Raw genomic sequence first — 23,178 nt, 5'->3', positions numbered from 1 at the left:
TTCCCTGGAGCTGCACTGAGCGCTTTGGGAGCGGCAGCTGGAGGGTCAGGACTGGCAGGAGGTGTCCCCCCACAACAACCTGAGAGCCCAGAGCCCTCCTGGAGATCAGCTCAGCCTCCAAACCTGGGGGACATTGGGTCCATCCACTCCTGCACCAGCCTGGAATGCGGCAGCTCCTTCAGTGCCAGTGGCACCTGAGGGGGCTCCTGGGGACTGTGATGGGGGCAGCTGTGCTGGAAGGAAAAAGCTGGGAATCACACACTGGGAATTCTGGAATTCCACCCAGCAGGGCTTATTCCATCATCTGGAGTCTGCTTGTAGCATTTACTTACAGCTTCAGTGCAAAAAGAAAGCCAAAATGGGTTTGTTGTATCATTGCCCAAGAAACTTACCAGCAATTCAGAATCAGCCCATCACTCCCAACAAATTATTTGGAGTTCTGAATGATCCAGACCTTTCCCCTTATTGATTTCAAGGTTTTAGACTCTGCCTAGTAATAAAAAAATATTCACCAAGGATTCTGCAATCTTCAGAATAGGAGAATTCTAGAATGAATATACACTGTAATCCCCAACTGTAAATGAAATGTTGGATCCTGAGAAACTCTGAGTTTGCAGGACTTTGGGGTCAGGCAGGGAGTGCCCCGTTTGTGAAGGGCATTGCTGGTTCCACCACCACAGCATCCAAAGCCTCAAACTTCCACATTCCAGGACCAGATTTCAAGTCTGTCACACTTGTGAAAAAACATGAACACTTAAATGAGCCCATGTTGTCTAAAAGACCATTTGCAATTGAAAACAATGTCAAGAACTGTGGCTATTTCCCAACAACCCCAGTGCAGGGAACAGAGGGATAAAGTTTCCCAGCCAAGTCACAGCTGGAGCTGGTCAAGGGTGTCTGGTGCTGCCTGGCTGGCACCAGCCCCGAGGCATTCCTGACTCACTGGGCAGGCAGTGCACCTCCAGCCACTCCTGATCCCAGCTTCCTGTTCACTCGTGGCAAGGAATTGGGAATATCTGTGTGGAACCACCTGCAAAGCTTTGCAATTCTGTAAAAAACCAATTTCCAAAGGCAGGAGCTGCTCCACGTGCACCAAGTGAAGGCAAGAGAAAGTGAAGGGATCAGCACTGGCAGAACTGATCCCATCAGAGCTGCAGGACCTGCGATTCCCAGAGCACCCACACAAAGGAAGGAGACTCACCATCCACTGAGCATTTGCACCACAATTCCTTCAGTGATGGCTCTCCAGATTAGCAGCACAACTCTGGCATTCCTTAAGCACCTGTTGAACAGTCCTTGAAGAGCAGATCTGTAAGTTAGAAACTCCTCACGAGAATTTCCAGAGATTTCAAGTTTAAATATTTTAAATTAAAGGCTGAAACAAGCAAGTTCTCTAAAATGTCAGATGCCTTCCCTGTGTTACTGTCAGATCACAAGTGTGAGACAAGAAAAGAGGATTCCCTGTCTGTCCCTGCCTTGCTGGGCTCTGCCCTGGCCCCACTCTGGTTCTCTCTCTGGTGGTCGCTGGTCTCTCTCTGGCTGAAGGAGCTGGGATTGTTCAGCCTGGGAAAGAGAAGGATTTGGGTGACCCAACTGTGGCCTTCCAGCAGCTGAAGGGAAGACGGAGAGAGATCCTTTACAAGGGATGGAGGGACAGGACACACTGACAGAGCAGGGTTATGTGGGATATTGGGAAGGAATCCTTCCTGTCAGGGTGGGCAGGCCCTGGCACAGGTGCCCAGAGCAGCAGTGGCTGCCCTGAGTCCCTGGCAGTGCCAAGGCCAGGCTGGGCAGGGCTGGGAGCACTGGGACAGTGGGAGCTGTCCCTGCCATGGGACCTTTAAGGGATGCAGGGATCTTTAAGGTCCCTTCCAGCCCAAAGCATGGTGGGGTTACCTGTGCCTCGGTGCTTCTCTCCTCACCTGCTGCATCTTCACCTCCCCAAGGAACCTTTGCTGCATTTCAGACCGGGACCTAAAGCCCTTTTCACCCCACACAGCCCATCAAAATCCCCTCCCCAAGCCCCACGAGCTTCGGCCACAAAGGAACGAGTTCCTACAGGAAGCTCAAAAGAAAAAGGTTAAGGAGAAACATTGAGTTAAAAGTTTTATTCATTCAACATCTCACATTACAAATATTTAAAAATTATATGCATACTGGTATAAATAGTCATTTGCAAACTATTTAATAACATTAATTTTCACTAGCACTTCAACAAATGAACTCTTTAAAAAAAGTAACTTGTGTTATATAACTTAGAGTAGAACATACAAAAATATGAACTTAAACGTGAAAATGACTTTAATAAAAAATGAATTACCCTTATTTAAAATGCTATAATAAATACTACAACCTCCCCATACACAGTAAAAACTATATGGAAATTCAGCCAAGTAGTACAATTAAGTGACATACTTAAATAACTTTTCCTTCTGATAATATGAGCAATACATCGGGGGAAAAACATATTAGGGATTAGTAAAAACTAGACACCCACTTGCTAAAAGTTTCACTTCCAAAAAATATAACAAAAAAATCTGATGAAAATTATAAAAACTAATTATACTTTAAAATTTAAAAATATAAAAAATAAAACAGTTGAATACAATATTGTCCCAATTCTTACAATGCTATCACAGTAGCTTTAAAATAAGATAATAAAATAAAGCAAATGACCAAAACGTTTTATTCCATTTTTTTTTAAAAATAATCTCAAATTTACATTAGTAGAAAGATTGATTTCTGATTCTTTTCTTTAGAAACACCAGCAAGAAAGAGGATTTACTAGAACAGTAGAAAATGACATTTTTAAATGTCTGCAATTAAAAACAAAGAATTACACTGCAAAGATCTTCCAGAAGTCTGAAATAGGTATTGCACATAACTTGAAGTTAACTTGCCACAATCCATCACATTCAAGTTTTAAATCACCTTTGAACAGAAGGTTTGAACTCTTCAAAAAACACAAGGGGTGAATTATCAAGTCTTTCCAACAGCATCCTTATAAAACGCTAAATTCAGTCACTGCAAGGTTGAAATTTGCATTCTGCAGAGGTCTGTGTATGGAGAAGTAGAGACTATACCAAAAAAGCACGGGGCAGTGGGGTTCCTTTACATATAAAATAATCAGAAAACACTTTATTTTACATTGCAAAAATAACCATGGAATTACTCTGTCACTCCCCCGGGGAACGCCGCTGCTCATTAATGACACCCCCCCACCGGCAGCTAATTACACGTTAATGAGCCTGGGGCTACACGGTAACCCCAGAGAGCCCCGCGCCATCAGGAGCTGGGCCAGCGCTGCTGAAGCACAGAGTAATGGAGAGAATTGTTTATGCCCTGTAAATCGAAGTGTAACCAAAGGATCTGTAAACACGCTTGTCACACAATCACAAGTGAATATTAGTAGAATAACGATTTCTTACATTAGTCATGCATACTAACATTACATGCCTGCCACCTAGCAGGCTCTCTTTTATTCTTTAAATATAATTTAAAAGAGCAGACACGGTTCTGCATCAAACACCTAACATCGATTCTTTATTAATAATAAAAATGGCTAAACATTCACCAAAAACGTCTGCATTTGTGTATAATTTTTAAAAACTCAGTAAGAAGCGGTAGACAATTTTGATGGTTCTTGACTTTTAAATTTCTACACTATATTTATGCATTTAAATTTCATGGGTCTAAAGACAAGTGTCATTTGTCACTTTCATGCTTTTTCTTCTTTAATTCTCAACTTTACATATACTATTTCTTAAATTATATGTACACCAAATACCTGGTGCTGGGCTAAGATGTTTAAGCAACATGCTTTCTTTTCTCTGCAGATTCTAAAATAGCATTGCCAGTGCACAACATCCATAATTCAAAATGTATGCAGAGCACTGAAATGTATAAAAAGCAGAATATAAGAAAATAAAATTTATTAAAATTATTTATATTAAAAAATGAAGTATATGAAGATCTCTCAGTAATAAAAGTACAAAAAGCTACTCTTTGCAATATGAAAAATTGAGGTATTGCATAAAGAGATATCCCGTCAGTGAAAAGTGTGCCTAAAAATGCTCACTGTTGGAAAAACAAGATATACAAAAGTAGTGCATAACAAATATACATTATGTGCATGACAAAATAAGTTAGCTACAAAAACACTGTACCGAAATTCAGCAGGTCATGTACAAAGGGAAAAAATTATTATTCAAAGCTAGTTCTCAAACAGTGTTATTTTCTTGTAATGGAAACCCACCTCACCTGTTTGCTGGGTAGGATCGGCACAATAGCACACCCCAAGCCACCTACAAGCATTAAAAAAATGAAAGGAACATTCCAACTAGAATTATGTACTTCAGAGAAAAAAAAGTCCCTGACAATCTACACAAGAGCACTCTGCATTTGCATTACTGTTGTCAATATTTTCAGGGATTTCAGTAAAAGCAGCTCCCTTGCTATACTTGACTAATAGACAGCAAATGTCTCCATTTTGACCTTTGGAACTTGGTAAGGTATCAGTTCATTAAAGCCTGTATTGAACAGAAAAACTGCTTCTCATAAAGATAATGGGGGCTGGGGGAAAGGGATGAGGGGGGCTTTGAAGGGAGCAGATGTTTTCCAAGCAGTGCCAGGGCAAATCTTTGGTTTGGGAGACTCTCGGGTGGTCCCAGGCCCCTGGGGCCGGGCAGAGATTGCCACAGAATCACTTTGTTTGCACACTGCTACATCCTTGGTGGAGAAGTTGGCCAGGGCATTTAGTTCAAAAGTATTAAAAATAAATTTTCAGAACTACTCCTTCATTCATCTGTTTCAAACTAAACCCTCTGCACCCACTCGTCAGCGTTCGCTTCGCGTGTCCTGGGCTGATGCTTCTCAAGGCAGGACTGAGTCCCAATAAAGCCGGCGTTAATTAGCGATGTTGGCACTTCCACCTGCGTGTCTTTATCTCCCCACAATCAGTTCTGAAGAGCTGGGATCTGAGCTGGGATTCTTTCTACAGGAAGAGTAAGAAAGGCATCTGCACACCTGCACCATTCCGTGCACAAAACTGGGCCGGCGGTGCAGAGCAGGATTTGGGAACTCCTTGGGTTCATGCCTTCTGTTACAGCTAAATTTGAGGGGACAGAAAACTGACTTTACAGCCAAGATGGGAAACCAATAAGCAGCCAATTTGAGTTTGTGTGCCACAATGGAATAGCAAAACTCCAGTAAAAATCAGTGATATCCTTGAGGTATCTTTAGGTTTTCTACTTTTTCACGTCAAAATGGAGAGCAAAGGCTGGCCCCTGATGAATGTTAGTATATTAGGATATAGAGTTATATATAGCCATCAAAAATAAAATCTATATATTTATCCTTCAGGAGAGGAAATGCCAGTTCACTAGTTGTCATTACTCTAGCTTTGGTAGGATATCTAGGGCTGTAACCAGACAATTGAGTTCTCTTAAAGAAAAAAAAGTGCACTCCCCCCTCAGTAGTAACTTTACTCAACTTTTACATTCAGGAATTCTTAAAATGTAATCACTTTGATGAAAATATAGTAAGCTCTGCCTATCTCGTTAGTAATTTGGATGTGGGTGGTAGCCAGAGGCACGGTCAGATACACACCGAGCTAAAATTTCAGCCTCAAAACCCTTAAAAGAGTTTAAAAGAAAAAAAACAAACAAAAAAGATCATTATTATAGTGCTGCTTCAACTTTGCTCATGCATTTCTGTTGCTTTAAACATGCTCTTTCCTGTTGGTAGGTAAATGCTAACTTCATCTGTTGCTGGAAAAATCCAAAAACAACAAAAAAAAATTAAAAAAGAGAGGCAAAAACAGGCTTCCCTGGGGGAAAAGTGTCAGAACAGACTGATAGTGTTATTGTTACACGGTTATTTAATAAAAGTATTATTATGTTCTTTATTAACAATAATTTAATTAAAAAACCAAAATACTCTATTGTTTCAATTCTCTTCTCTTAATATTTTTTCTCTCCTCTAAGAAAACGTTGCAGGAAATTAAGTGTTCTCTCGGTAGTAAAGACAAGAGAATGCAACTCACTTGCAACATGTTATCGATACGAAAAGGAGTTCCCAATACAGTTTTCAATGACAAGATTCTATAAAATACCCATTATAGGTCATTCTTTCATTAGACTATTGTTAAATTACAGACTACTACAAAAGGACATGCTGTGAGTGAGGGGCGGGGTGGGGAGGAACAGAAGAGTGCACTTAATTGGAGGCCTGCAAATGAGCGATCCTTTAGTTCCAGCGGAATGAAATATGTCTCGGGCGGTCCCCTCCCTCCTTGACCAGGGGCTTGTGGAACTCCCTGCCGGCCCGGGAATGGATAGCAGCCCAGCAATATTCACAGTAATACTGCAGACACGTCACGTTAGCACAGAAGAACGGGGCGAACTTCCCGCCGCAGCGGGCGCCCTGACACTCGTCACACAGCTGATCGTCCAACACATATGGCTTAACTTCCACCTGCAGCCACAAAACGAGACAGTTGGTCATTCTTCAGTGCAAATTCTTAATCCCACACTTGTGTTTTAGCAGGGTACACAGCAGTTATGCAGTAGGGAACGTTAAAATTGAGATTTCCCCCTCATGACACCTGAACGTGGCTGTTGAACACCCCATATTCCAGGCACTTCAACACTTCTACCCCCTCTCTGATCCTTCAGAAAAACCCCAGAAATCAGTGCTGACCATCAGTCTGACACCTGCTGTCACTGATTTACAGAAACAACCTATTTACTGACACCAAAACCTTGGATAATTATGGGAGTTATTTTTGATATCCAATTAAGCTCTGTCCCTCTTAGGCAGGAATAGAAACTGTTTATACAACACTGTAACTGCTGATTAAATATGCACATGTGTCTGAATTTCCAGCATTAAGACAATTCATTTATCCTCTAAATAAACACTTCATTTCTGTATTTTTTCCATGGCTTAGTCCTCTCAGCAAAAGGAAATCCACCTGATCTTGTTGGGATCAAATGAGAGGCTTACCCTGGGCCTGATGCCCTCCTACGCTGCTGGCATTAAGGGCCAGGTGACGGGCAGGAATTCAGAACAGCAGAAATAAATATAGGTACAAGTTCCTGCTCCAGAAGGGTTTGTGAACCTTCTCTGAAGCTCACTGAATGTGATGTTTTCACCAACATTTTCAAACACCCAGGCTGTGACCGGTATCTCTGCTGTTATCTCTGCATCTGGCCTGGGGCTGCTCCCCTCTGCACCTCACAGGCCTCGGACACACCTCAGGCAAATAAGGACATTCACAACTTTCTGGGTTTTTAAACCCACCCAATTTTATCACAGTCCAGATGGCACTGCAGTAGTTTGATGTCATTTTTGCTTACAGGACACATAAACTGCTCAGACAGAGCACAGCAGCCTTTTTAATGACCTGTTTTTCTCCTCTTTCAGCGCTCGAGTTGCATTTTCCAAAACCCTGCCCTGCCAACTCAGTCAATTTGTACAAGAGCAGAAGCAGGCAAATATTCCTAACACCACATTCCCCATCCCCTAATCTGTTCTGCAGTAGGAGGATTGGGATTTTTTCCTCAAAAATGCTAAAAGGACAAAGATGCCACACAGGCCTCCTTCATGTGGTGATTCTGCCCTGTTCCCTCTGCTCAGCCACCTTCAGAGGCCAAACTGCAGCTCAGGTGTCCTTGTCACATTAATTCTGAGTGTGACAGGGCTGGAACTCTCCCTGAGCTGGGCACAGAGGATTTCCCAGCTCCAGGGAAAGCCTCAGTTACAGCAGCTCCATCAGGCCCTCTCAGGGTGGGAGCCCCAGCCACTGAACCCTTCCTGTGCATTATCTCAGGGCACACCCTTTAGCAGCACTCCTTGCCCAATTTTACAGGAAATCCCTTCTTGTTACTGTTTTTTTTTTTACTAATTTTATTTCTCTTTTTGCAGAAAAGCGGTATTGGAAAACTAAAAATAAATAGAATAGTTTAATAAAAACTAGTGGGGCTGTACTTTTACCTCCCTCATGCACCCAATTTCTCTTATAATGAATCCTCTCTGAGCATTATCTCCCCACACAAAAACTGCACAAAAAATGAGGAAATAGGGAGTGGGGGGAGAGAAGGAAGGGAAATAGATTGCAAAATTTTTTTTCAGAGTTTACAAGTACTTACTTAAATTTGTAGTCCCACCAGCTTCAATGGACCTATTCACCCAAGTGTCTGCTTATGCAAGCACAAGTTGCACAAGGGCAGCCCAAATTATTTGTTCAAAGCTGTACAGAACTTATTTCAGAGCCAAGATTAGAACAAAGACATTCCAATTCACAGGCCCACAGTCAAATTGTTGTTACAATTCTTCTGCTTTATAACCAAAGCAGAAGTGAAAAGATAATGGGCTAATCAGCCAAGTTTGGAGGTTTTCCACTGTATTAACTTTAAAATTAAGATCAGCAGTGACAGTCATGTAGGAAAAATCCAGAAACAAAGGATGAATTACAAGAGGAGATGTGAGCATCTGAGTTTCCCAAAACTGTGCTCTGAGTATCACTGTAACTGGCAGTTGCATTTTAGAGAGATGAAGAGGGCAGAAAGCAAAGTGCTGATCCATTTGGCAAATTGCTCTAATTTAAAATAATAAGGAATACAATAATAAAGGAAAGAAAGAAGCAAGCACAGCCTTTGCACAGGCTGTGGAGGGTGACTGCCAGGCTGCAGGGCACAGTAACAAGCTTACAAGGATGCTCTTGGACAGCTAGCACGCATTGGGGTGGTTCTGCTTCTTCTCCCGAAGGAGGAAGAGCTGTGGCAGACACCTCCCTCCCTGCATCTCACAAACACCCCAAACCCTTGCAGAGGGAGCATCTGAGGAGCTCAGTATTCTTGGAAAAGGCCAAGACAGCTGCCACACTTCCCACTACACTCAGCAACTCAAGAAAAGCCTTTTTCACAGTCACCTCCCACGTGCCAGCACCACCAGCTCCCCACCACTCCGCTTCCACCCCGTGCTGCATCCGAGAGGCACCAAAACCAGGATTAACCTGGTGTAACACTGCCAGCACGCCTCTGAGGCAGGGAGGGAGCTTGCAGGGGAGCAGGGGGAGCAGGCCTTACCCGTTTATCAATCTCTCCGTGCTGCAGCTGGACGAAGCGGGCGCTGATAGCAGCAATGTAGCTCTGTTGGTTGGAGAACGCCACCCGCCCGGCGCCCTTGGGGTACTTCAGCTCGGGGTCCGTGTCGATGCCGGCGTAGCAAACCCCGCCGTAGAGCCGGTCCATGATCATCGCCAGCTCCACTGCAGCACAAAGCAAAACCAAGCAGGGCTCTAGGCTGCCTCCGTTCACTCACTGCACCACCTCAGGATGGTTTGTGTCCCCCAATGTGTCACCACAAAGCAAAACCAAGCAGGGCTCTAGGCTGCCTCGTTTCTCTCACTGCACCACCTCAGGATGGTTTGTGTCCCCCAATGTGTTACAAAGCAAAACCAAGCAGGGCTCTAGGCTGCCTCCTTTCACTCACTGCACCACCTCGGGATGGTTTGTGTCCCCCACTGTGTCACCACAAAGCAAAACCAAGCAGGGCTCTAGGCTGCCTCCTTTCACTCACTGCACCGCCTCAGGATGGTTTGTGTCCCCCAATGTGTTACAAAGCAAAACCAAGCAGGGCTCTAGGCTGCCTCGTTTCTCTCACTGCACCACCTCAGGATGGTTTGTGTCCCCCACTGTGTCACCACAAAGCAAAACCAAGCAGGGCTCTAGGCTGCCTCGTTTCTCTCAAAGCACCACCTCAGGATGGTTTGTGTCCCCCAATGTGTCACAAAGCAAAACCAAGCAGGGCTTTAGGCTGCCTCCGTTCTCTCAAAGCACCGCCTCAGGATGGTTTGTGTCCCCCACTGTGTCACCACAAAGCAAAACCAAGCAGGGCTCTAGGCTGCCTCTTTTCACTCACTGCACCACCTCAGGATGGTTTGTGTCCCCCACTGTGTCACCACGCTCAGAATTCCAGGCTGGCTTCCCCCAGTGCTCCCCAAACCAGGCTGCACATCCAACATGCCCAGTGCTGCAGTGTGTACCTGCTCGTAAAGGCCGAGGAACACCACCAACAAAAATGGTTTTTCTTGGGTCAAGAGGCTGGGAACCATCCATAACAAAATCACTATCACTAAGGTTCCAAGGCCGGATCTGAACCTATGGACAAAAAGCCTGGTTTTTTTAACCATTCACAATTCAAAGTGTCTCAGTAATATAAATTACAACAGAGTCCTACAGAGAAGAAGGCTTCTTAAACAGCTGTACTTTCTAAACTCTACTTGTTCAGCAAAATGAAATGGTAACGAGCTCTCTTAAGACAGACCATTTGAGGATGCTAAATTTCATCACTTCCTTGTAACCCAAATTTCTGGGGAAAAAAACCCTCACCCTGTGCTCACACATTTACTTAATCATGACTGAGCTGTGCTGTACAACCCCCTGGTCACACAGATCTGCACTGCTCCTGCTGTCCCAGCCTTATCTCAGTGCAGCAGGCTCCAGAGATGCCACTTCAGCTCCTGTGCTGCTTTCTGTTTGGTTACAGCTGGCCAAAATTTGAGCACAGGACTGGAGCAGAATTCTCCCCAACTACTGACAGACCTGCATCAGCCCCCCAAGCATTTGTATATTAATAATTTACAGTTCAATGCCATGGTATGTTTTTTAGGATTTATGTGTTACCTACAACACTCAATATGAATTCTACATGTTCATCATTAGCAAGCAAAAAATACCTGTCTGGAAATACATCTTTTTCTGATAAAAATAAGCATTGTAACTAGACTAAAAACTTTCTTAGGTCTAGTTCAAAAGCAGTAAGTTGGTCTTTTCTCTTCTTAATTTGACACCTTAAAGAAATTTTAACATTAACATTCTGAAGACAGAAAAAACTGCATGCGAAGAGCCCAATTTGTGATTATCACCCAGGAATTGTGCACGCCCTGACAATTGCACCTACCGGTTTGTCTTTGATAGTGGGGCTGGAAACACAGAGATAGAGCTTTCCATCTTCTTCAATGCATGCATCAATCAGTGCCTGCACAGAGCTTTCATCTTGGAACAGCAAAAATGCATATCCTGGCCAAGGGAAAGCACAAACATCACTGCTGCTGTTTGTCTGCAGGATCAGAATTTCACTCAGAATTAGGTTTGACATCACGCTGCCACACAGGAGGGGAAAAGATTTAAGGTGCTCTCAGCACACATTTCCAACCCACAAGTGCTCTGGTTGATCATCTAAGGGACAAATCCTTCCCAGCTGCTGTGGAAGGCATTTCGTGCCTTTAAAAAGCTGTTACTACATGTACAATAACAGGGGAAAGAGGGAAAATGGAATAAAGTAAAAACAGGAAGTTAAGGAAGAATTCTTTTAGTGAATAATAACTGCAAAGCCATGTTTGAAACTTCACCAGTTAGAACAATCCCAAGGATTAAATTCTTTTTTCCCCCTAAACATTGTGTCACTATCAGGCCAATCTTGTGCTTTATCACAAAAAATTATTCTAAAATCCTCATGTTATTGGCTTGCAGTATTTACCTTTAGGAGGGAAATAAGATTTGCTCTCTGCCTTGTGTGGCCAGTCTACAATCAAAGGTCCAAAGCGCCGAAAACTTGCAGTGATCTCATCTGGAACAGGACAGAAGGGAAAAGGCATGACATTAAAATAAATTGAATTGAAGGCATTGATTTCAGGTAGCTTCATCCTATAAACAAACATTCTGTGACCCTCCAGGTTCAGCAGCTCACTGCAGTGCCCAGTAGCTGATGGGGGATCTTTGTGACAAGGCAGAACATCCTTACAAAACAAGACAGGCCAAAGCTCAAACTGTTCTTTCACTGATAATTATAAATAAAAGCTCATAACCCATTAATTCTCAGGAACTGAGCCACTGCATCTATACTGTTATAATAGTCTATTGCTCTCATGGGTGACATGAAATTCAGGTTACCATGTCACAGCAGTGCATTAGAAGCTCTGACACAAAAAAGTGGGGATTAAAACAATTCTGTGATTAAGAAAAAAACTTTTCAGCTTTATTGTTGCATTTCTTCTAACCACTGTCCCAGCAGGGTCATAGAGAGAGAACACAGAGCTCTGGTGAAGTGAAGCTTCACAACCCCTGCACCTGACCTTTTAATTTTATTTTAATAACAATGGCAGTATTCTGCCACCTGTATTTGTCTGCCACCCGAATCTGTGCAGGGCATCCAGGGGTTTGTGCATTCTGCCACCTGTATTTGTGTGATGAACCACCACAAAGCCCTGGTGCCTCAGGACGCCCTGCACAGATTCATTCCTGTTGGGTTCTCACCATGCACAGGTCAGGAGCCACCACAGAACAAAAATCATTGTTGGAAACAACCTCAACCACACAGGAGCAACCAAACGGAGCTAGGACTTGCTGCCCCACACAGACCTTATAAAACTATGAGCAGCTTTTCCTGCTGCTGACTTCTGGGGCCTGTACAATGATTGCAATGGATTTATGAGTTTCCACAGGTGATATTGGCTTGTTTAATTTTGTACTTTTGTACTTTTTATCCTGCTGCAGTCAGCTTAAAGTGTGGACGCGTGATTTTGTGATTCTGTTCTTTGTGGCCGTACACCACAGCCTAAACTCAGGAGAAAGACCCATTTCCACATCAAAGCTTGGAGAGCAGCCATCCTATTGAAGTTGGAGGGGAGACAACCCACCTTGCGTTGGTCAGCATCGACTCCGATTTATTAATCAATCAATCAATCAATCAATCACCTTTTATAACAGTGTTAATCAAGTTCATGCATATTGCAAAATCTGAGCTCACAATAGGTCAGAGATAACATACCAACTCCACCTTATGTTTCCAATACCAAGATTTGGGTTCTCAAAATTATTCTTGCTTTCTCAAAACAGCCAAAGATAGAACATCCACTTGTTATGAGAAAGCTGCCTGAGAACTCTGATGTGCAAGGCTCTCAAGGCCTTCATGTTTGTCACTTTTACCTGTAGTTAAAAATAACCTGAGAACCTCTGCTGTTCACAGAAACAGGCTGTGAGAATCCGCTCCTCACAGCTGCCTTCTAGGCCATCCCTGAAAAATCTCCAACACCATCCCTGAGCTGGCAGAGCAAGGCTGAGCCCTGGGCGGGTATTGGAATATGAATCCCAGTATTACCAGTTAGATTGTGCCTGGGCCAGTCTGACCCTCGCTGCTGAGCCAGAGGCGGCTTCTGTGGTGCTTCACCCCAGAGACACCTTCGGCTTACTGATGGTTTCAGCTGGGCACTAAACAAGTCCAGGCTTGGTAGGAACTCCGTTTACCTCAGGAAGAGGCTTCAGGCGAAGGTGAAGAGAAAAAAGGAGGGATTCTGCGGGAGGGTTATATGCAGTGGTTTATTCCATGGTTACAGAGTTCTGAATCTTGGGAAGAGCTCCAACAGAATGGCGAGCACATGGCTGGGGTCACCTTTTAAGCTCAGGGGGTGGGGAGGGGACAGGTGAGCCACCAACCAGGTGGGGGGGGCGGGGACCTAGACAGGCCAATGTCCTCTGGGCCTGAGGGGCATCCTTTGAGTTTGCCCAACCACACAACGCCTTTGCTGGCATGTTAAGCCTGATTGACAGGACTCACTCGGCAAAGGGGCGAGGGGGAAGGGGAACGGGTATTGCCACACCTGGGAATCTAAAACAGGACATTACAACACACAGCAACAGGTGGGGTTTTACCTTCATCGATGTCGGGAGGCAGCCCGCCCACAAAGACCTTGCGGGAGTAGCGCTCCACGCGCTCCCCGTTCTGGTGCGAGAAGCAGTGCGGGGAGCCCAGCCCGCTGTGCAGGCTCTGATCCCCGCGCCCATCGTCCAGGAACCCATCCTCCATGGGGAACAGCGAGGACTGACCTGAAGAGGGGGGTGGAAAAAAAAGAAAAACAGGGAAAAAAAAACCATACTAACAGAACAAAGCGCACACTGTTGGAATAATTGGGGAAAATGCACCAGTTGCTGCATCAGCAGAACTGGGAGTGATTTGCCCTCTGAATGAGCAGTTATGTTCTCGATTTCATTGCACCCTTTCAGTTTCCAGCATCATCCAGCAGCTCAAATGCTTCATTTCAGAGGAAAGGTTCCTCCTCATAACAAACCAGATTTCTAATGGGTGCTCGAGCTGACTGCTTTCTATAATATTTTGTGTTTCCAATGAGGTTTCTTTTAAAAAGTATAAAAAGGGAAGGGAACAGCCAATTTGGTTTCTGGGGCTCTCAAAATATCAAGCCATCTATTCCATTTTCCAGTGAACAGCTTCTTCCAGGGAACAGATAAAATTTCAAGGTGAAAATGGGAAAACAAGAATTCTACTAGTTAAATATATTACACATTTAAATTACCTGATATCAAAACACATCATAAACCACCCACTAGTAAATAACAAAAATAACCTGATGAAAACATTACACTGTCATTTACTGCAAAGATTGAAAATTTTGTCCCCCCTACAACTTTACTTCAGTGTTACAAGAGTTTTGTTAATGGCCTCACTCTAAGAGAAAATGTTGTAAAATGAGAAATGTTCCCCTTGCAGTCCAGCATCTTTCTATGACAATCCTTTATCATAGAGTTCCTTAATAATATTTCTTTTAAATAAGGTTCTTTTAAATGCCACAGTATAATAACATAAATAGAGCACAGGAGTTGTTCTCTGCCATGAATTCCCTCTTTAATTCAATATTCAACAGCTACACAGCAAACTGAGACTTCTATTCATTTAAGGAGCATTTTAGGAATAAATATATATAGGGAGAGTAAGTAATGAGGCGTGCTACAAGTTCTAGGATACATTTCCTTTTGTCTATGATGTGATACACTGTGTCTGTTTTTTCAGGATTCATCCCAATCTACACAGAAATGTACTGGTGAGGTTAATTTATCCTGGTTTTTCTTCCTCCCCTTGAAAGAACTTGGTTTTAAAAAGGAAAACATCTTGAAAACAGAAAATCTGACCAAGATACAGACATTTCTGTGACAAAAATCAAACAGCTAAAAAGCTGAAAGGAAAAAAAAAAAAGTAATAAAATCCACAGTCCATAGAATTTCTACGAATAAAAAATGGAAGGCTTGGTCAGGATGCCTTATTTGAAATTTCAAGGATCTTTTACACACCTTTAATAAAAATAACAGTCAAGTATAATCAGGCCTCTCTCTGTAGCTGGGCAAACCTCATTCCTGCTGTGATTATAATATTGACTTCAGCCTTGTTTCTTCCTAAGGAACTGCTGCACATGGGATTTGTTTCATCTCTTCAGACCCCAATCCTGCAGGTATTGGGAGGGAGCAATTCCCAACCCTAACTCCCCTTCCCAGGCTCCTCAGCTGCTGCTGGAGAACTCCACACACACTGAACCCAGCAGGTCAGACACTCACTGTGTTTATGCTCCATCAGCACCCAAAATTCCCAAAATGAACTCCTCCAGCATTGGCATTCATAACACACACACCCACAAACACAGCAACACAGCCCCCAGGGTCACAAACCATCCAGGTGATGTCCACTGTGATCATTTCAGCTCAGCTACTCCCTAATCCACTTAAAATGCTGATTTATGGCATGCAGACCATGTAAATGTATGTGAAACTGCTCCCTTATAAGCTTCAAGTTTGGACTTTGCCCTCTAGTAAAAACTGAATGTTATTTCTCCCATGAGACATTGTCAACATTAGAAAATTAAAGAGGAATATTGTTACCTCGCCTTCTCCCATATGTCCTTGCTGCATGTTAAATGAGAAAGAAAACAGCCTTTCAATCATTGTTATAAGGACCAAAAGACCTCGTTTTATTGCCTTTATACTGACTCAGTGATTCTCAAGGCTTTGCAGATGCAGGTTATTTTAAATAAGTGTTCACAAGCTGCCCCTCCCACCCCCATGGCCTCCTCAGCCCAGCTCTGTTACTTACTGATAAACCACGGTGACAGGAGCCTGGCCAAGTGCACGTGGATAATCCAAGACACTTTTGGAAGCAATTTTAGCCCTGAATTTGCACATTTATTTATTTATTTGAGCTATTCCTGGGGGTGTGCCTATAGGCAAATGGGTCTGTCCTCATGCCCCGCGCTGTCCCTGCCTTGCCAAGCTCCAGAATATTCCAACACTGCTCTCCACCCGAGCTGCAGGAGAAGCCCTGACACGAGGAAAAGGAAAGATTGGTGTGATACTTTCTGTTTTGAAATCAGGTTGTTTTGCACAACCCACAAAATCCTTGGTTCAATTCTGACTGGCACATAACCAGCTGAAAAACTGAAAATCAAGGAGAAAATTGGGCCACTGAAGTTGCCCTGGGAACTCAGCAGTGTGTCCAACAGGATGGATTCTCTCACACTAACCCAGGACACTGTGCTGGAATAATTTGTTACCCACTCATTCCTACTTTTCATGTTTCAGAAGAAATCAATTCTACCCCTACAAACAAGAGCATTTGCTGTGCTGGCTTGCAAGAACCCATTGTCAGAGCACGGCCAAACTTTCTAATCAAACTTGCACATTCTTTCTCTTTTAATCTCATTAAAATCTCTTTCTGAAAGCAGGCCAAGTGTTTTCAAAACTTGGATTCTTCCTGGCAAGTGCTGTGAGAAACTCTGAGCACATCATGTGTTTGATTTTGCTTCCCCATTCAAAATTGAGGCCGGCAATTAGTTAAAGCATTTAAATATTTGTAAACCACAACAATACAGGAGTCATTTCCTCTTTCCAAATAAAAATTGTATCAATCCAATTTACTTCATGACTATTTAACATCCATAAGATCATTTCATTCCTCTGGTGGAGACTCACAATTAACACCAAGAACACAAATGAACAAACCCTGGTTTTCAGACATTCCTGAGGCAAAGGTTTTATGGGAGAATCTTGAGGGCTGAGGGCCTTTCCAAGTACAATTTTTCCATGGTAATTTTGAATTTTGAAAGGCAGGAGGCTGATACAGTCCTCAAAGGAGAAATGGAAGGAAATGACAGAGCATCAGCAATATCTTGCTGTGTCCCTGCCTGAGCCCAGCAGCCTTTGCACGTTTTGGAGCACATGGAGCACTCGCCAAGGCAGCTCTGCCTATAAAGCCAGAAGAATCCTGCTTGTGGTTTCTGAATTACTGACAAAACCACAGAGCCTCCTTCTCTCTGTACCCTCAGCGTGGCCAGGGCACTCCTCACAGCCTCCCACCTGAGCCACCCCACACAACAGGACAAAAAAACACCCCAAAAAAGCTCAGCCACCAGCTAGGTGCCAAACACTAGGTTTGGAGAACTAAATACTATGATTTTTTTTTTCTCCTCTTCCTCTTCTTAATTTACCTCTTGTTTTCAGTGTTTTGCTTCACATCTAAGCCACAAAATACCAACATCTGACATTTCAAAACATTTCTCAGGAGCCACAGTTTATAAACTGGCCCAGCACAGCACAGATACAAACTTTCTCTGCTCCCTGCATGCAGGGTTCATCACACGCCATTAATTTCACACAATGTGAAACTCTGTGAAATACAAACAGCATTGAGGCAAGGAATGCTCTCTTGGCAGGCCAGGAAGGCAGCTGAGTCCCCCCTTCTGGCTTTCAGAAATTCAGATTAAGAGAAGGCTTTGCTACACCAGTACCCAGCTAAGCTGCTGCACAAATGAAGCCTTGAACTGCCACCAACACAGGAAAAGGTTTAATTTGTACATCACAACACTGGCTCATCCTCTGCTGGGAAATGAGACAACTGCAGCCTTGCTTTGGATTCCTCAAAGCTGCTTTTCCCTTCCCCATTTCTTCAGTGCTTCAGATAATTGCATAAAGAGCCCAAGATTTATTTATCTCGTGAGATATCGGAGCAAGAATTTTGCTACAAAACCTAAAAAATACAAAGTGTTCGTGCAACAGGCTCAACTGCTCATTAATAACCAACGCAGAGATGTTTGGTCAATAAAATCAGCCTGAAATTTAAAATTCTATTAGCAGCTGCTTCAATTATTTTGTCTCTTCAGCCCTCCCTTTATTTCTGTGTTGGAAATGAAGCCATAGAGAAAGTCAATGATCAAAATCTGCTGCTTTTACTTTCATTTCAAGGAACATCAGGAATAAGCAACCCACTCAGATTTTATTTGTCCTCTCCTCATTTGAGACACTTTATGGGCTCCTGGTCCCTTCCCTTTCTCCTTTATTCTTTTAGAATTCATATATTTTGTGTCTATACCTCCAATTAAATGTGCTGAGCTCTCTTCCCTCTAGAGGAAGAAGCATCACAAAACCTCCCAGCACATTGGGTATAACCCCACAAACACATTCTGCTGAAAAACCCTGAAAATGCTCCAGGGATCCTAAATCACTCAACCCCCAAACCTGCTCCAAGTTTGTGCTGCACAAAGTGTGCCCAGGTTGGGCACCTGGTTCCTGCTGATTCCAGGTGTATTTTGTATTTATACCATTTGTAAAATGTTACATAAATGGGGAGAAATGTCAGAGACCAGATTTTCTTTTTTTTTTAAGGGGTATAATAAGGTTTTCTCTATTGTTGCTAACATTGGTGAGCAGTTGTTTATGTTGGAAAGTAAATATGACCAATATCAGAGAGTTTCAGCCTTTCTCTGAAACTGGAAAGGTGATTTGGGGCCAGGCTGTTTTTTGTTTCCCTAAAGACTTACAGAAACAGAAATATCAAAGCTCCACAGGATTATTTCTAAAAGTGAGCTGGATATCCTTGAATCTACCAGAGAAAACATTTTGACTTGCCTGAATTTTACTTTTAAATTCTAGAAAAATAACTGCAGCACAATCTGCTTTAGCCATTATACCAGCAGAGCTTTTTTCCTACATTTTTTACACTCAGCTGTACTTTGCAATTATATCAAGATTGCCAACTCTGTGCACGAGGCCATGACAAACATGAACTCCAATATTTTAGTGCCTTTTTCCCCCCAGTACTCTCTGAGGGCAGGCAGGGCTGGTTCTCACTCCAGAGGGAGATTTTATCATCACTTTGTATTTCACAACACATTTCACACGGATCACATGGTTGCCACAGGTAAGAGGACATTTCACAAGAGGTTCTGTAAGGTCACCTCAAGCCCTGTTTCACCAGGGAACAAATGAAACATCTCCTTAACCAAACCAAGGGAAGAAAAGTTAAAATTCTAAAGAACATCTCTATTTAATGCATATTGAAATGAGCTCTATTAAAATTAGACACCCAAGCAGGGATTTTGCAGAGAGCTAGATACACTTTGTTAAATCAGAACATAGAAAATCTCATCTACCTGCATGTATTACACACAGAAGTATTTCCTTCCATTTAACAGACCCTTACAATTTAATTCTTAGATGACATTTTCAGCTTGAAAGCAGATAACATCATGGAAAGTTGTTTGTCCTCAACTGGAGTGATGGGACAAGGGGGAATGGCCTCAAAGTGTCAGAGAGAAGGTTTAGGTTAAATTTTGGGAAGAAATTCTTCCTTCTGAGGGTGGGGGGGCCCTGGGACAGAGTATCTGAAGCTGCCCCATCCCTGGAAGAGCCCAAGGCCAGGTTGGAGCACCCTGGGATGGTGGAAGGTGTCCCTGCCATAGCAGGGGGATGAAATTAAATTATCTTTAAATTCCCTTCCAACCCAAACCACTCTGTGACTCTGAGGTTCTAAGGCAGGCAAAAAAAGTTCTCTTTTTGATGCATTCCTTGATTTCAGTTCTAAAACACAAAAGGATCAGTCACCAGTTCCAGGAGTGTTAACTGAGACATTTGCATGTGTGCAGGAGCATTGCCCAGTCCAGGCATTAATCTCATTCCAGGCAAATTATTGCAAGCACATGATGTGGAATTACTGCATGCTGAGTGTGGAACAGCAGCCCAGGACACCTGATCCAGGAGAAATGCTCAATACAGAATAAACTGAACAAAATGCTAACAAATCTGCACTGACAGTGAATGTATTCCATGTCAGAACTTTGCATTTCACAGCCCCAGCCATCTCTGACACTGTCAGATGAGATCCATGTCCTAAAAATGGTTTTCTAAACCAAGACACTAAAAGGGAATATGAGAGATTCCTTTTTTGTGGATTTCAAGCACTACCAAACTTCAAAGAGTGAAAACTATTCCAATAATATTTTGTTAATCTTAAAACAGTCCTACAAAAATGAAGCAGCTCTGTACATCTGAGGAATGTATATTTGACACACTTTCAGCAATGTCAAAGTCAGCATGAAACCAGCAAAGAAGCCAAAATTTTGCTGCACAGTAAAACCAAGGATTAGCACCTTTGGAATTACTAAACCTGCAAAATTAAGCAGCACAGTTGCCAAAACTTGTACTTCTCCTCTTAATTTACTTTTAAAGAAACACAATGTAAAAAGAGATTCTAAAAAACATGTTGTTAAATACAGCTCTACCTTATGTCCAAAATGTCCAAACAAATGCTGAAAAACAGGAGTACTATTGTAGATGCAAATATTATGCTTTATTTCAAGTAAAGCCAGATGCCTCAAGACAAGTATTTACCATTCCTTCTGTCAAGAACAGGAACAAAATGAAGTTTCTGTTATTCCATAGCACTCAAGTACAGGTCTGACTAGAATCTTTAATTTTCAATTCCAGGTCACTGTCACAAAACAACTGACAGACAAAAAGCAAACAGGTTTCTTTCCTTCAGAAACCCTGTGGAGAATCATCCTGCCAACTCCTTTGGTAAGTAACACTGTTTTACCTGTGATTTTGTTGAATTAATTGGGTTCACATGGTAGAAAGGTAGAACCTGAGTGAGTGGCAGGAAGCAGATTCTCAGCATAATAGCTGCAAACAGGGAGTGTTGACAACTTTCTACATCAAATAAGCAGGGCTGGAGGGAGGCTGAGAACGCTGAAAGCCAAGTTTCTGTTCCCAAGGCTTTGCAATGAGCTGCAAGGTTTTAGGGCTTTCATCTGCCCCACTGAGAGATGGGGCAGTCACAGGCAGGAAAGAATTACCCTTGGGGGGAAGAAGCTCTCACACCCTTATCCATTTCTGGAGATTTTCCAAAGCCACCTGGATGTGTCCCTGTGCCACCTGCTCCAGGGATGATCTCCAGAGGCCCCTGGCAGCCCCTGGCAGCCCTGATTCCCAGGCAGGGACAGGAGGGACCATCCTGCCCCAGCCCTGCCACCCCTGCTCCAAACCCAGCTCTGCCAGCACTCCTGGGCTGCGCCACTGAGCCAAAAAGCCCTGGCCGTGCTTCCAGAATGACCCAATCATTTGGGTTGGAAAAGGCCTCCAAGGCCATGGAGTGCAAGCTGGGACTGATCCCAGTTTTGTCAGCCAGCCCAGAGCACTGAGTGCCACATCCAGGCTTTCCCTGGACCCCTCCAGGGATGGGCACAGCTCAAGCCTGAGGGTGAAGGGGAGATGGGGTGAAAAGATGAACTCTGGAAACGCTGAGTTCAGTCTGTGTGAGGGCTGTGAACCCAGCAGCAGTGTGAGCTCTGCTGCTCTGTCACACCAACAGGGCCCTGGACTGAAGGGACCTCCAGACAGGATTTTCCTCCCTTTCCACAACCACTTAACTACCCCTGAAATGTGACAAACCCAATTCAGGCTCCTTCATCTCAAAACTACAAAAGCTTCAAAGGCAACTTTGAAGTTTCTTTGCTATAAAACAACAGAACACAGAGAAATCTCCTAAACCAACCTGCTACAAATCCTAGACACAGCTCCAGCTTTGTCTGCCAGGGATCAATATTTGTTCCTTAATTCCAATTATATTCCAGGGGGATACTGCAAATCAATTTAGTGGGAGCTTTAAATATTGTATGTATTTGATTACAACTCTTCTCCAGGATCCCCCACAGGGTGTGAGATAAGAAACCAAAAGCAGAGGAGCAAATCATGGAGCACAACCAGCATGAGGGGACTGGATGTTAGTTGGAATTATCCTGAATTTCAGGAGAGCAGGCACCCTGCTGCTCATGGCACTGAGCTCTATTTTATATTCATGTATGACTGCTGCAAAATAGACACCAAGTTATAAAAACATCCCATCTTTTGCCTCAATACATCTTCCAATTTATGATATGGAATAATTGGCAGCATTTATCTTTTGAACACTTCGAGTATTCCTGTATTCACTTGAAAAATAAGGAATGAAAGGCAGAGTTTGCAGCTGGGAGAAGGAAAAGCATTACAGGAATCAGCTTCTCAGCCACAAAACAACTTCAAACGTGGAAACTTCATTAATGACAGAATTTCTGACAGGAGGAATGGGATGTCATATGCTAAAAATTACTAGATAAAATTTATCTTGTAAGTGACAAGAACAATTTATTGAACCTAGTAGAGAATTTATTGAACAACTTATGAGAAGGTGTAAAACCTTCCCAAATCTCTGCTGTCATGGTTTGTCTCTGTGCTCCTGGCCTCTTTATGTGCAGCATTTCCCCCCAGGAGCTCTGGTGTCTGTCCACCCCATCAGCAATTCCTGCACCAGGAATTCTGTCCAGGCTTTTCCTGCATCACCTGTGATTTGCAAGAGCTGCATTTACACTGCAAGATCTAAACCTGCAGCTCCTTAAGTACAAGAATAGGTTCAAAGCAACTTATTTTAGTCTGTGGAAGGAATGATCACAAGACAGCCTGGAATGCAACACGAGGCCTTGGTTCCTTTTTTAACCATCCTCTTAATTCACTCCCAAACAAGAAGGGAACAGGAACACAAGCAAGTCAACAGAAGCCAGGAGGAAAGGCTGAGGCAAGGGGGATTGTTCAGCCTGGAGAAGAGAAGGGTTTGGGGTGACCTCACTGTGCCTGAGGGAGCCAACAAGGAACAAGGAGAGGGACAATCTCCAAGGGATGGAGCCCCAGGACAAGGGGGAGTGTTCTCCCACTGCCAGAGGGCAGGGATGGATGGGATATTGGGCAGGAATTGTTCCTTGGGAGGGTGGCAGGCCCTGGCACAGCATCCCTGGCAGTCCTGGATGGGAACTGGAGCAGCCTGGGACAGTGGGAGGTGTCCCTGCCATGGCAGGGGTGGCACTGGATGGGCTTTAAATCCCTCCCAAGCCATTCCATGGCTCTGTGATGGAGCACACTCAAGGCTCTGCACTGCAACATTTCCCCATTTTTCCAGTGAAGAGCACAGGTAGGACACTCATTTCCCACTAACATCTGACAAAACTGTACTACACACTTCCCCACACCAATC

General features: G+C 43.5%; 1 protein-coding gene across 2 annotated transcripts in view; it reads right to left on the bottom strand.

The window, feature by feature from the left end:
• Positions 1 to 5,862: 5,862 nt before the first annotated feature.
• Positions 5,863 to 23,178, bottom strand: part of CPEB4 (cytoplasmic polyadenylation element binding protein 4) — a 33,827-nt gene continuing 16,511 nt past the window's right edge. The window contains exons 3-9 of one of the 2 annotated variants that reach the window (XM_064725225.1): positions 15,729 to 15,752; positions 13,716 to 13,889; positions 11,545 to 11,634; positions 10,966 to 11,084; positions 10,049 to 10,163; positions 9,090 to 9,271; positions 6,112 to 6,474 (exon numbers count right to left, since the gene is read on the bottom strand). In XM_064725225.1, coding sequence (XP_064581295.1) covers positions 6,247 to 6,474; positions 9,090 to 9,271; positions 10,049 to 10,163; positions 10,966 to 11,084; positions 11,545 to 11,634; positions 13,716 to 13,889; positions 15,729 to 15,752 — 932 coding nt within the window. In that variant the 3' untranslated portion in view covers positions 6,112 to 6,246. Of the gene's footprint in view, positions 6,475 to 9,089; positions 9,272 to 10,048; positions 10,164 to 10,965; positions 11,085 to 11,544; positions 11,635 to 13,715; positions 13,890 to 15,728; positions 15,753 to 23,178 lie in introns of both variants that reach the window. The other variant, XM_064725226.1, reaches the window with a different exon arrangement.

This window comes from Zonotrichia leucophrys, chromosome 13 (genome assembly GCF_028769735.1).
Source record: "Zonotrichia leucophrys gambelii isolate GWCS_2022_RI chromosome 13, RI_Zleu_2.0, whole genome shotgun sequence".
NCBI lineage: Eukaryota > Metazoa > Chordata > Aves > Passeriformes > Passerellidae > Zonotrichia > Zonotrichia leucophrys.
This window is presented reverse-complemented; position numbering and strand designations above follow the sequence as displayed.